This window comes from Prionailurus viverrinus, chromosome C1 (assembly GCF_022837055.1).
Source record: "Prionailurus viverrinus isolate Anna chromosome C1, UM_Priviv_1.0, whole genome shotgun sequence".
Taxonomy (NCBI): domain Eukaryota; kingdom Metazoa; phylum Chordata; class Mammalia; order Carnivora; family Felidae; genus Prionailurus; species Prionailurus viverrinus.
The window spans coordinates 53,589,437-53,603,976 of NC_062568.1; the positions used below are offsets into that span (position 1 = coordinate 53,589,437).

General features: G+C 34.7%; 1 protein-coding gene across 7 annotated transcripts in view; it reads left to right on the forward strand.

The window, feature by feature from the left end:
- Nucleotides 1-14,540, forward strand: part of ATF2 (activating transcription factor 2) — an 82,687-nt gene that overhangs the window by 47,231 nt on the left and 20,916 nt on the right. For all 7 annotated transcript variants that reach the window (XM_047869936.1, XM_047869937.1, XM_047869934.1 and 4 more), the window contains one exon: nt 571-657. In XM_047869936.1, coding sequence (XP_047725892.1) covers nt 571-657 — 87 coding nt within the window. The remainder of the gene's footprint in view (nt 1-570; nt 658-14,540) is intronic.

Below are 14,540 nucleotides of genomic sequence, written 5' to 3' on the forward strand. Positions count from 1 at the left end.
TTAGAAAATGTTTTTCCATCCTCTCAAAATTTTTTCCTTGTTTCCATACAACACCCAGTGCTCATCCCAACAAGTGCCCTCCTCAATGCCCATCAACCCTCAGTCTGTTCTCAGTATCCAGGAGTCTCTTATGGTTTGCCTCCCTCTCTCTAACTTTTTTATTTTTCCCCTTCCCCTCCCTCATGGTCTTCTGTTAAGTTTCTCAAATTCTTCCTTGTACTTTTAATTTTAAGAAATGTATTCCTTATTCAGCCCGTTTCACTTTGACTAGATTTGTAGAATTCAATTATTAACACAGATTTCTGTTCTTTAGGAATATATGTGTACGAAAACACATGTCCAGTAATTCCATGGTACTTTGATTATTGCAGGAATTGTTTACAAGGACACTCTCTGTGAACTTTTATGGAAATTGACAAATTTTAAAAGATAAATCAGGACAGTAGATAATAAGGGTTTGCAGTTTTCTGATTCTGAACTCTCAAATTTGTATAACCATTGTGCAGATATAGCACAAATCTCATATTGAATATATCCTCTAGCAATTATTTGTTAATATATTTTGCATAGCTTGTTCGGCCAGTCACCATGGTGCCTAGTGTTCCAGGAATTCCAGGTCCTTCCTCCCCTCAACCAGTACAGTCAGAAGCAAAAATGGTAAGCAAGATTTTACTTGTTCTGTACATTTCTTGAGCCTGTTTTGAATTAGTTTTTCCATTAAAGCCTGCTTCAAATGTACAGTTTAGATCACATTTTATAAAGCTTTGGAATGTATTACACTATGCAAGAACCAGATAATATGGAAGAGTTTCCATTAGCATAGTGACTAATTAGTGGTACTTTAAAATAAATGGATGAATTTGAGAGTAAAGTCCTAGTTCTTGTCATCGGTTTGTCTGCTTTTGAGCTGTGGCGTTTTGAACAAAATCTCCTCCTTGTGGTGGCTAGGAATATTACAGCTGAAACTAGGTGTAAACATTGGAAGGCCATACAGAGGGTTTTAAACAGTGATAGGAATTAGTAGAACAGTATTGACAAGAATTCTGAAATTGTATAAATGTAGCACATAATACATAAAGAAAATCCATATTTTTGAGTTGCGTTTTGACACCAAGAAACTGGTGGTGTTTAAGGGATAAGCTATAGATTAGGAGTCCAAAGACATGGGTTTTAATTTTAATTCTGACTCTGCTGTTCATTACCCTTAATCAAGCCATTTTAATTTTGAGGAGACTCAGTATTCTTAGGTGTAAAGAGATTAAACGTTGATTTTTAGAGTGTCTCTTAGCCCCAAATTCCATAAATGTGCTAAATTCCTTGGCAAAAAACTAAAGCTGCTTTTTGTTTTTTTAATCCATGTAATTCTCCCTTCTATAGTCTTCACACATTTTCAGGACTAATTCTGAACATCAGTTAATGTATCCTTAGAAAAATTAATAGATAATTTTGCATCAGTTCTGTGCTAGGCAGTATACTAACAGTATAAATGTGTACATATAAAAACCATTATATATTGCAAAGTTTCAAGTTTTTTACCTCTATTCTCCATTGCTAATAATCTCAAAATGGCATGTGATAACTAACAGTAAAACTTAACACACCATCTGAATGAACAATGTTTGAAGAGTGTAAAAATTAGCTAGTTATTGATTGTGGTGAGAGAACTTATGAAAACCCAAGAGGGCAATTTTTTGCATTAACAGCATGTTTAACTCAAAGCTTTGGAAATACTAAGATGCATCTTCACTTGATAGCAAAAAAGCTTCATTGGGAATGTTTTTTACACTTCCTAAACATACCGTACTAGTGAAAAATTCAATTTAGTGAGAACTGAATAGAGTAGAAATAGGAGTTAACGAGATCTGTTGTTCTATCCTGCATCTAAAAATACTTTTACATATTCAGTGGACTTTTTTTCCTAGCAAATTAATTCAAAAGGAACAAGTCAGATTTAAAGAAATACTTTTGGCTATAAGAGTAGGCCATACTTGTAGAAACTATTAAATTTAATACTTCCTTGAATAACTTTTTCTTTTAGGTCATCAGGAAATTAACAAGAATAAGAGTGTTTTGTGTGCTTGTATATTAAAAAAATCAAAGCTATAGCTTTATATATGGAAAATAATCATTGGTTGAAGGCCCAAAAAATAGCATGGGGAGTCATAGATTGCCCTACTTAAATTTAACAATCCAGTTAAATTTATTATTAGGATTTTGCTAATGTAAAATAACCATATTTAGGTGATTGCCTATTTTAATTGGAGTAGTAAATAAGATTGTCCAGTTTTAATTAAATAAAAAGACTCAGAAATTAGTCTGTTTCCTTTTTTTTTTTTTTCTAACTTTTCATTATGGAAAATTTCAAACATATACAAAGTAACCAGTATAGAATAATGAACCCCCATGTACCCATCACCAGCTTCAATTATTAGCACTGTAACTGCCATTCGTGTTTTATCTATGCCTCAGACCATTCCCTACCCAACTCAATTATTTTTTAATAGGCCTTTCTCAGTGTAAAATTTATATACATTGAAATGAACCAATTTTAATTTTGATGTATAAGTGTATTAATGTAACTCACACTGCTATCATGGTATAGAACATTAACATCTACCCAGAAAGTTTATTTCCCTTTGCAATCAGTATACCTTCCCAACTGTTGTCACCAGCAATTAGTTCTAGAATTTAATATAAATGAATCCATATATATTCTTGTGTCCAGCCACAAGATTTATCAATGTTGTTGAATGTATTGGTTTGCTGCTTTTTATTGCTGAGTAGTATTCCATTGTGTGAATATAACACAGTTTCTTTATCCATTCTCTTGTTGGTGGACACTTGAATGGTTTTCAGTGTTTAGCATTGTGAACAGAGATGCTGTGCACGTTCTTGTGTAACTCTTCTTGCGGATGTTTATTTTCATTTGGCCTATCTACTGAAGGGTAGAATTTGCTGAGTAAGGGGTAGGTATACATTTAACTTTGTAAGAAACTGCCAGACCATTTGCCAAAGTTCTGAATTCTCACAGAGTATGGGAATTCCAGTTGTTCCACATTTTTGCCAGCATTTGGCTTTGTCTCATTTTCATTGTAGACATTTCTAGCAGTTTGTAGCAGTATCTTATGGTTTTATTTAATTTCTGATTTTGCCAGATGCTTTTGTGATATCTTCTGCTGATTTCTTAAAATGGGTTGTCTCTTATTTTTATGTCATGGGAACTTTTTAGATATACTAAATACGAAATTTTTGTTACATATGTCTTACAAATATTTTCTCTTAGTGGGTAGCTTGGCTTTATTTTTCTTAATGATAGTACAAACATATCATTCATTGCTACTTTTATCTCTAATGCTTTCTCCTAGTTAATTGGGTTTAATGTGCCTATGTTTTTTTGGCTTAAAGTGGAAGCTTGGATTATTGATTAAACCTTTTTACCTTTCCAGTATAGGCATTTAAAGCTATAAATTTCTTTCCACAAATTTGATCTGCTATATTTTCATTATCATATATCTTTTAATTTCCTTTGTGATTTCTTTGAACTACTGGCGCTTATATAAAAGTATATTGTATAATTTCCAAATATCTGGGGGCTTTCCTTTTTATCTTGATTTCTATTTTAATTACGTTGTGGTTTGAGAACATACCACCTTTGGTATATTTGATTGTCCTATGTTTCCATTTTCTAATATATCATACCTGTTTGGCTCATTTGTGAAAATTAGATATTGCCCTTCTATCCAGGTAATATGAACTGGTAACAAAATACCAATTGCCTAGAATGCTAAGGGAATTCTGTTTAATTGGGGGTTTTGTTGTACAGAAATAATTTCACATTTCATCATTGGTTTTATATTTTTATGAAATATTGCTAGTCTGTTTTCCCTTAGTCTATAATGTTCATTTTATATTACTGTCTAAGAATTTTCACTGCTCGCGTGTTACCAACTATACTTCTATATTGTTACAAGTACAAAACCAATCTACCGACATTGGGAAATGACCTAAAAATAGTTTGGGTTTTGTAGTTGGTTTCATGTTCATATGTTTTTCCTCAGTCTCATTTAATAATTATTTCTGTCAATTGTCATTTATTTAACATACATTTCTTAGGTGCTAAGAAATTCAGCAGATGTGATCTTAAATTTTGAGTTTCTCTTGCAAATCGTTCTGGTGATCATCAAGAGAGGCAAAGAAGTCTTCTTTTAAGGCCATTGATTATATTCTTTAGCAGTTAGGATTATATCAGTGAGTTGTTTGTTTTTGGTGCCCTTGATAACTTTTGTGCATAAAAACCATTACTCAGGGACTGCTTTTATTTATTTGATTTTTTATTTTTTTTTTCAGGGACTGCTTTTAAAAAATATATTAGATTTATTAAAGTTACAAATTCAGAAACTTAGTTCTTCCCTGAATTTTTAAGGCCAGTTTACAAATCCAACTATATAATTGCTTTTAAAGGTCTTCAAATATAATTAATTTTAAACATGCCAAACTTCATTTTAAACTTAATATATCCTGTTTTCCCTATAGGTACCTCAGTTGTCTAATAAACTTCTCTAAGTACTTTAATAACCTTTTAAGTTTAATTAAACTTATAGATATGAGGCTTGGTTTTCTTAAATAGTCCATTATTGGGAGGCTTATGAGATTATTTTAGCTCTTCCAATTAAAATCACAAGACTGAATTGATCTTTTAACCATTTTAAATTGAAATTCAAGGGTAACCTATTACTCTGTGGCAAGTTACTTTAATTACTTTCAGAACATAGAATACCAAATAGGTACAGATGATTTTAAAATTTGAATTAATATGTCAGTGTCATTGATTTTTAGCCCCCTGGAGCTTAATAAGGTAAAAGACTTACCAATTGAGGAAATAATTGTATCCTCCCAACTGAAGAAAGTTGAGACTGGTTTCCTTAATGACAGGTAAATGATCACAGGACTTGATTCTCCATCAGTGATAGGACTCCAAATCCAGTTTCTCCAAATGAGTGATTCCCAGCTCTTATCCCTTTGATTCATGTTACACATTAAATAATTTTTTTTTGCCAGTCTGCTAACCCTCTAGTAAAATTTACAATGTCTTCTTTCAGGCTTGAGTTGGACTGTGCTTTGTTGTTGCCTTCAACTCTTTGAAAATACTTAAACGTCCTCCCTGTTTGGTTTTGCTAAAATGATGTGTGGTTCAGAAGATGTTATATACAAACCTAATGGTAACCACAAATCAAAAATTGGTAATAGGTGTGCAAAAAAAATAGAGAAAGGAATCCAAATATATCACTAAAGAAAGCCAACTTGTGGTGAGAGAAGAGAACAAGGGAAGAAAAAAACAGAAGATCTACAAAAACAATCACAAAACAAATGATAGAATACCAATAAATACAGACTTATCAATAATTACTCTGAATGTAAATGGACTAAACATTCCAAAAAAAAAAAAAAAAAAAGGCATAGGGTGATGGGAGGGATAAAAAAAAAAAAATAAGACCAGTGTATATGCTGCCAACAAGAAACTCCTTGCAGACCCAAAGTCACATGCAGATTGAAAAAGAGGGGATGCAGAAACATTTATCATGCAAAGGGGTGTGAAAAGAAAGCTAGGGTAGCAAGAGCTGTATCAGACAAAATAGACTTTAAGACAAAGACTGTAACAAGAGACAAAGAAGGACACTACATAATCATTAAGGGGGACTCCAACAAGAAGACGTAACAATTGTAAACCCTTATACACCCAGAATGGGAGCACCCAAATACATAAAACAGTAACAAATATAAAGGAACTAACTGATGGTAACACAGTGATTGTAGGGAACTTTAACATCCTATTTACATCGATGAAATCAATTAGGAAACCGTGGCTTAGAATGATACATTGGACTAGTGTTTTAATAGACATATTCAGAATATTCCATCCTACAATAGCAAAATGCACATTCTTTAAGTACACATGAAATATTCTCCAGATTATATTTTAGACCACAAAATAAATCTCTACAAATGCAAAAAGATTGAAGTTATACCATGCATCTTTTCAACCACAATGCAGTGAAACTAGAAATCAGCCATAAGAAAAAAATCTGAAAAGAGCTCAAATACATGGAAGTTAAATAACATGCAACTAAACAGTAAATGAGTCAACCAACAAGTCAAAGAGGAAACCAAAAAACACACGGAGACAAATGAAAATGAAAACACAGTGGTCTAAAATCTTTGAAGCAGCAAAAGCAATTCTAAGGGAAAAGTTTATAGCATTACAAGCCTACCTCAAGAAGCAAGAAAAATCTTAAATATTAGCCTAGCCTTACACCTAAAGGAGCTAGAAAAAGAACCCAAACCCAAACCCAGCAGAAGGAAGGAAATTATAAATATCAGAACAGAAATAAATGATCTAGGAACTAAAAAAATAGATTAATGAAATCAGGAGCTCGTTCTTTGAAAAGATCAACAAAATTGATAAACCTATAGCCAGGCTCATCAAAAATAGGAGAGAGGACTCAAACAAAATCAGAAATGAAAGAGGAAAAATAGTAACCGACACCACAGGAATGCAAAGGATTGTAAGAATATTATGAAAAATTATGTGTCAACAAACTGAGCAGCCTAGAAGTGGATAAAATCCTAGCAACATATAACTTCCCAAAAATGAAGCGGGAAGAAACAGAAAATTTGAACATATAGATTACCAGCAATGAAATTGAATCAGTAATCAAAAATTTCCCCAAAAACGAAAGTCCAGGATCCAACGGCTTCACACATAAATTCTACCAAACATTTAAAGAAGAGTTAAAACCTATTCTCAAACTTTTCCAAAAAATAGAAGAGGAAGGAAAACTTCCAAATTTGTTCTTCAAGGCCAATATCAACATGATACTAAAACCAAATAAACACATTGCCAAATAAAAAAGAGAGCGCTACAGAACATAGATGTAAAAATCCTCAACAAAATATTAGCAAACCAAATCCAACAATGCATTAAAAAAGTCATTCCCCATGAGCAAGTAGGATTTATTCCAGGGATGCAAGGGTGGTTTAATATTCACAAATCAATCGACATGATACATCACATCAGTAAGAGAAAGGATAAACGCCATAAGGTTGTTTCAATAGATGCAGAAAAAGATACGACAACATACAACATCCATTCATGAGAAAAACCCTCAACAAACTAGGTTTAGAGGGAACATACTTTAACATAATACAGCCCTTATATGAAAACCCCACAGCTAACATCATAATGGTAAAAAACTGAAAGCTTTTCCCCTAAGGTCAGGAAGAAGACAAGTTTTATTCAACATGATACTGGAAGTCTTAGTCACAGCAGTCAGATAAGACAAAGGAATAAAAGTCCCCCAAATTGTAAGAAAGAAGTCAACTGTTTGCAGATGACATGATTCTATATACTGTATAGAACACTCTAAAGACTCCACAGAAGGACACCTGGGTGGCTCAGTCGGTTGAGTGTCCCACTTTGGCTCAGGTCATGATCTCACCGTCCGTGAGTTTGAGCCCCGCGTCAGGCTCTGTGCTGACAGCTCAGGGCCTGGGGCCTGCTTCAGATTCTGTGTCTCCTTCTCTCTCTGCCCTTCTCATGCTTGGGCTCTGTCTCTGTCTCTCAGTAATAAATAAACATTAAAAAAATAAAGACTCCACCAAAAAAACTACTAGAACTAATGAATGAATTCAGTAAGTTCACAGGATACAAAATCAATATACAGAAATCCATCGCATGTCTATACACTAATAATGAAGCAGCACAAAGGGAAATTAAGAAAACAATCCCATTTATAATTACACGAAAAGTAATAAAATACCTAGGAATAAGGAGTATAGGTGAAAGACCTGTACTCTGAAACCTGTAAAACAGTGGTGAAAGAAATTGAACATGATACAAAGAAATGGAAAGACATTGCATGTTCATGGATTAGAAGAACAAATATGTTTAAAATGTCTATACTGCCCAAAACAATCTACAGATGTAATGCAATCCCTATTAAAATACCAACAGCATTTTTCACAGAACTAGAACAATCCTAAAATTTGCATGGAACCACAAAAGACCCCAAATAGCCAAAGCAGTCTTGAAAAAGAACAAAACTTGGAGGTATCACAATTCCAGGCTTCAGATTACAAAGCTGTAGTAATCGAAACAGTATGGTACTGCACAAAAATAGACACCTAGATCAATGGAACAGAATAGGGAGCCCAGAAATAAACCCACGATTATATGGTCAATTAATCTGACAAAGGAGGCAAGAATATGCATTGGGAAAGAGTCTCTTCAACAAACAGTGTTGGGAAAACTGGACAGCTATGTGCAAAAGACTGAAACTGGACCACTTTCTTACACTATATACAAAAATAAACTCAGAATGGATTAAGGGCCTCATTGTGAGAACTGAAACCATAAAAATCCTAGAAGAGAGTATGGTGGTAAGTTCTCTAACATCGGCTATAATGACATCTTTCTAGATAGGTCACCTGAGGTAAGAGGAACAAAAGCAAAATTAACTATTGGAAGCACATCAAAATTAAAAGCTTCTGCACAGCAAAGGAAACAATCAACAAAACAAAAAGACAACCTACCGAGTGGGAGAAGATACTTGTAAATAATGTGCCCAATAAAGGGTAAGTATCCACAGTATATCAAGAACTTAACACCAAAAAAACCACAATCCAATTAAAAATGGGCAGAAGACATGAACAGATGTTTCTCCAAAGAAGACATCCAGATGGTCAACAGATACATGAAAATCAGTTATCAGGGAAATGCATATCAAAACCTCACTGAGATACCATCTCACACCTGTCAGAAAAGCTCAAATCAAAAAAAGAAAAACAAGAGTTGGCAAGGATGTTGGGGAAAAGGGAGGCATCATGCACTGTTGGCTGGAATGCAAACTGGTGCAGCCACTGTGAAAGACAGTATGAAGGTTCCTCAGAAAGTTAAAGGGACGCCTGGGTGGCTCATTTGGTTAAGCGTCTGAATCTTGATCTTGGCCCAGGTCATGATCTCATGGTTTGTGAGTTCGAGCCCCACATCAAGCTGCACTGATGACGTGGATGGGATTCTGTCTCTCCTTCTCTGTGCCCCTCCCCCACTTGTGCTTGCTCTCTAGCTCTCTTGCTCACTCGCTCACTTGCTTGCTCTCTCAAAGTTAAAAAAAATTAAAATAGAACTACCCTAAAATCCAGTCATCTCACTACTGGGTATTTTCCCCAAAAATTACAAAAAACCCTAATTCAAAGGAATATATGCACTCCTGTGTTTATTGCAGCATTATTGTTACAGTAGCCAAATTATGGAAGCACCCTAAGTGTCCATCAATAGATGAATAAAGAAGCGGTATATACGGAGAATGGAATGTTACTCGGCTATAAAAAAGAATGAAATCTTGCCATTTTCAATAGCGTGAAGGATCTGGAGAGTATAATGCTAAGCAATATGAGCCAGTCACAGAAGGACAAATACCACATGATTTCATTCATATGTGGAATTTAAGAAATAAAAAATACAAATGAAAACAGACTCTGACTATAGAGAACAGATGTTTAGCAGAGAGGAGGTGGGGAGGATGGGTGAAATAGGGAATTAAGAGTACGCTTACCTAGATAAGCACAGAGTAATATATGGAAATGTGGGCGTTTTTTAATGTTTATTTACTTTTGAGAGAGTGTGTGAGTGAGTGGGGGAGGGGCAGAGAAGAGAGAGAGTGAGGGAAAGAGGGACAGAGAGGGAGACACAGAATCCGAAGCAGGCTCCAAGCTCTGAGCTGTCAGCACAGAGCCTGACACAGGACACAAACCCACAAACCGTGAGATCATGACCTGAGCCGAAGTTGGACGCTTAAACGACTGAGCCACCCAGTCGCCCCAGTATATGGAATTGTTGAATCACTATATAAGTCCTGAAATGAACAGTGTATATTAACTATACAGGAATTAAAATTTTTTTAAACATAGTGAAAGATACATTAAAAAAATAAAAAATTAGGAGAAATAGCATTGGAACACATTAGAATGACTAGCACACTACAGCTGAAGAGAAAACTTATTTGTATCTGAAGATAGCCAGGAATGCTTTTGTGGGGCCCTGATTTTCAAAACCTAGTGCTTATATAAGGAAGACAAATACATATTGTTTGTGTCTACTATAAATATTGAAATAGGATCCTTTTTTTGCTAAAGAAATTTCTCCAGAGCAAGGTTTTTTTTGGTTGTTAGAGGATTAAGTCTTTGGGAAAGTAAGAATGTGGTAAGAAAAAGAAATGTAAGTGGGGATTCACAAATACAAAATTATCTAGTATTTTTTAATATTATAGAAAAATTCCTAGGATCTACTGTCTTCCATAGAATTGCAATGGACCTCCCCACATTTAGATTTAGGAGTTTTTGTCATTAAGCAAGTAAACTGTAGGTGTTTGCTGTCTCTGTTATTCTTCTACTAAAACAACTTTCTTACCTAATATTTGTAACTAAAAGGTAATGTGTCTGAATAAGACAATGTTAATTGTCTAGGAGCTTTGTTAAGAAGATTTAATAAAGTATTTAGGTAGCATTCTTCACAATCCTTTCTTGAAGTGTTGTGTGACAAACTGAGAAATAACTTTGCACACGGTGGGAAGCCAGTAGGTTTTCTGCAGGGGGTTTCTACCGAGAGCTGACAGAGGGCATCTTGGCAAATGTTCAGAAACCTACATTAACTTAGTTGGGCCCTGCATGGAACCTCATGTTCAGCAGAATTCTTCTGACCTGCCTCTGCATGCCAAGCTAATCAGCAAACACCTAATGAGCCCACCCCAAAGAAACAGACTCTCTCCCAACCTACTTCATTTTCATACGTTCTCTGGGGGTGGGGAGACAAGACTTCATGAGGACTGATGATGCTGCAAAGACCACAATAATGATAATTAACTTGCTGAATTTAGAAGATTATGCTGTTAATTAGTTGCAAAATAAAGATAAGTAATAGAGCAGCAGATGGTAGGATAACACCCAGGAGAAGGAGGGTTATTACTCTGATGAGCTTTTGTGGCACATATGAAATATGGATCTGACTTTTTCATAAATTGTTTCTAGAGAACATTATGTTTTTTCTTTGAACTATGATGGAGTAGTTTGCTCCTACTAAGTTCTGACAGATGTGATAAAATTTGTTTCCAGGAATGTGAAATATAACATAGAATTTGAAAAGTAAATTATTTTTAGGAGATTCTCTTAAAATGAGTAAGTTGTATTGGCCAGCACAACAAACCAATCATCCTTTAATTGACACATTTTATATCTAAGAAAAAAAGTTTCAATATAGTAGTTGAGTTTTACATTGCTAAAAATTAATTCCAAATATTAAAACACTAGTCTGCTTGGAAATAGAGTAATAAAGATATTTTAGTTTTCTTTCAAACAGTGCCTCTAGTTTAAAATTATGCTCAAGCTTTATTTTAATTGGACATGTTGGAGAATACAGACCTTATGGATCTTACTGAATTTCTTTGAGTACTCAGTCTTTTCATTTACTTATATTAAATATCCATATGGAGAGAAATGAGCTGGCCAATGTCTGATACGCTTCTTGATTGCTAATATATCTAAAATAGTTAATATTAGGCAAAAACTCTAGTTTGGCAAAACTTTTGTCTAAAATATGTTCAACGAATTAGGAGTCAACGGAATTTCTGGTCACTCTGCTTCTAACTAACTGTGATTCTGGGAAGTAACTTCATTTTTGGGGCCTTTATCTGTAAGTTGGTGATTGGACTAATTATCAATATATCTGCTAGTTCCAAAATTCTATTTTAAAATAAATAATTTTGAACCAAACTATTTGTCCTTATTTAAGATGTCTCTAGCAAATATATTTGGGTGGATTATAGAAAATCCTTATAAAATTTTTATGAATTCTGTGTAGTGACAACTTTTTTCACCTAACCCATTCTAATTTTTTTTGAGCACACATGTATTTTTATTGCTGTTTAAAAAAAAAAAAAAAAATATATATATATATATATATATATATATATATATATGCATGCAGCTCAGAGCAGTGTTAACCCTTGAAAATCTTTTTCTTAAATTCTGTACCCAGTGGCACACTTTCTAAGTCAGACCCATTGTAATCAATGTAACAGCATGGAGCAAACATTAGAGCTTCCTCACTGGGTGAGTACTGTATACACTGGGGCAGTCAAGAGAGGATAATGAATGAATACTGATGCTGCTTTTAAGTGCTCTATAAGGTAGTAACTTGCCCTACTAAAGATTATTCAAGAGAGTGATGTTTATGTACTTCAGACTCCCCTATGTGCAGTTACTGTATTTCATTAATTCTAAGAGTTAAGCTCTTCACTATAAAACTTTAAATGCTCTTCAGTTCTATGATGTTTTCTACCTAAGGACTTCAAAATGTTTTACCAACACATAATTTACCAAGCTTCACATCTCAACCACTACCTAGATTTATGTACATTTTATATCTAGAAGTGGAAGCCCTAACCTAACACTATAGACTAGGTACTATTTCTTTTATTTTGATGTGTAACATTTCTGTTTTTAAAAGATATAATTATGCAGGCTGACCACCTCCCCAGATTTTCCTCCTTCTATTTATATTGACCTATACTTTCAAACTCCTTTCTACTTTGAGTTCTTTATCATTTAGCCTAAGTAGTCCTACTGGTTGGAGCCAATTACTCCTTTGATCACTTACCTCATTTTGGTTTAATCCATCCACTTCCATACTATCCCTTCAGTTGAGTGTCTCAATTTCATGTGTCTTAGCTACTAAGACGACCTTGGGCAAATGATCTCTGGTTTCCCAATCTGTAAAATAGGGACACTGTCCTGTTAGAAACTCAGTGAAAAAATACTGATAACATGGATGGATCTCAAGTACATTATGCTAAAAGAAAGACGCCAGATTTCAGAAGGCTGTAACACTGTATAAGTCCACTTATATGACATTCTGGAAAAGGCAAAACTTTGGGGATCAGAAAACAGATTAATGGTTTCTAAGGACTGGGGGTGGGAGGAAGAGTGACAGGAATGGAGCATGAGGGAATTTGGGGGGATAATAGCACTGTTTTGTATTCTGATGGTAGGGGGTGGTTGCACGACTGTATGTGCTTGTTAAAACTCATAGGACTATGCACAAAAAAGACTTCATTTTACGATGTATAACTTCTACCCCAGTAAACTTTTATTTTTAAACTATTGGCTTATTTTTAAAATCATACCCAGCATCTACAGTGATTAGCAGTAGAGAGAAAATGTCCAGTAACACTTGTCTAGGTATAGTTATTGCCTCAAGGGAAATTTTGGTGGACCTTTTCATATATGCTTCAGTTTTTTCAGGGGTCTGGATCACTTGTAGATGGCATCGTAGATATGCATAGATGAAAACAAACTACAAATTTTGGGATAGTTGTATAATTTGCTAAGTTGCTCTTATTGGAGTAAATGAAAGCAGTTGTCCTAGAATCACCTGGGTGCTTTTCAAAAGCTCTTCTCTCTTTCCCACTTCTCCCTGCCATCGGCAAGGGAAGGGAGAGAAAAAGGTGGGTACAAATCTGTTTTTAGCACCCAGCCAATTATGACTTCTGGGAAGTTTGGAAAGCACTGGATAGACTGCAACACATTTCTCATATCAATTTTGTAGCCTCCTTCCCCCACAGATAATGAAACTTTATTTTGGGCTTAAGGACTACAACTGTTACTGAGAACAATATCAACAATAATAATCCCAGGTCTCTCAGGTACCTTTCATTGCTAAGATATTATGGTATGATTATCTTGTGCTAATTATTTCATATTTACAGATTCTAACAATAAAACTACCCCAGATATCGCTTGTGCCATTTTTGCCAAAGAATCCAATTTCTCTCAGTTAACAAATACATTTGTTGTTCACCCATGTAGCAAATCCGTGTACCAGTTGCTTAAAAGGGATGCAAAGAAATGTAAGGAAATCTCTGCTCTTGAAAGAGCTTACTGTTTGAGGAACTAAGATATTCACATAGGATACACTTTTGCTGATAGAATAGTAAGTTTTATGCAGATTGTGTTTTTACTAAGATGTAGCCGTAAGTGTCTAAGGCCTCCTTCTGACACTAGGTTACTCATACCCTGGCAGTGGGTCAGATGCAATTCAGTGAAATGGCAAATGGAACATAGTAGAGGGGATAGACTTCAAACTAAACCTTCTTACTGGAGACAGGGAAGACCTACGGGAGGCAAACCTAGCTGTAGGTTCTAGGAGGACGTTCAGTCTGACAGTCAATATAGTGGCCTAAAAAATGCAACATCAGGTCATTGTCCAAATAAGCCCAGTTGTCCAAAGTGGGCCCAAATTTGGAAGAGATTTAGGTTTAAGAATCTAGGAGAGCCTAAAAAGATGGAGATTCAGGAATGAAGGGCAAGAAAATAGGTGACAGTGTACATAATTAACTTGTGTTATTTATTTTAGTTGAACGGAACTGGTTATTTTCAGGTAACAGTGTTTTTCACTCCTTCCTCAAAATTGATTAGGATAGCAAAGTATT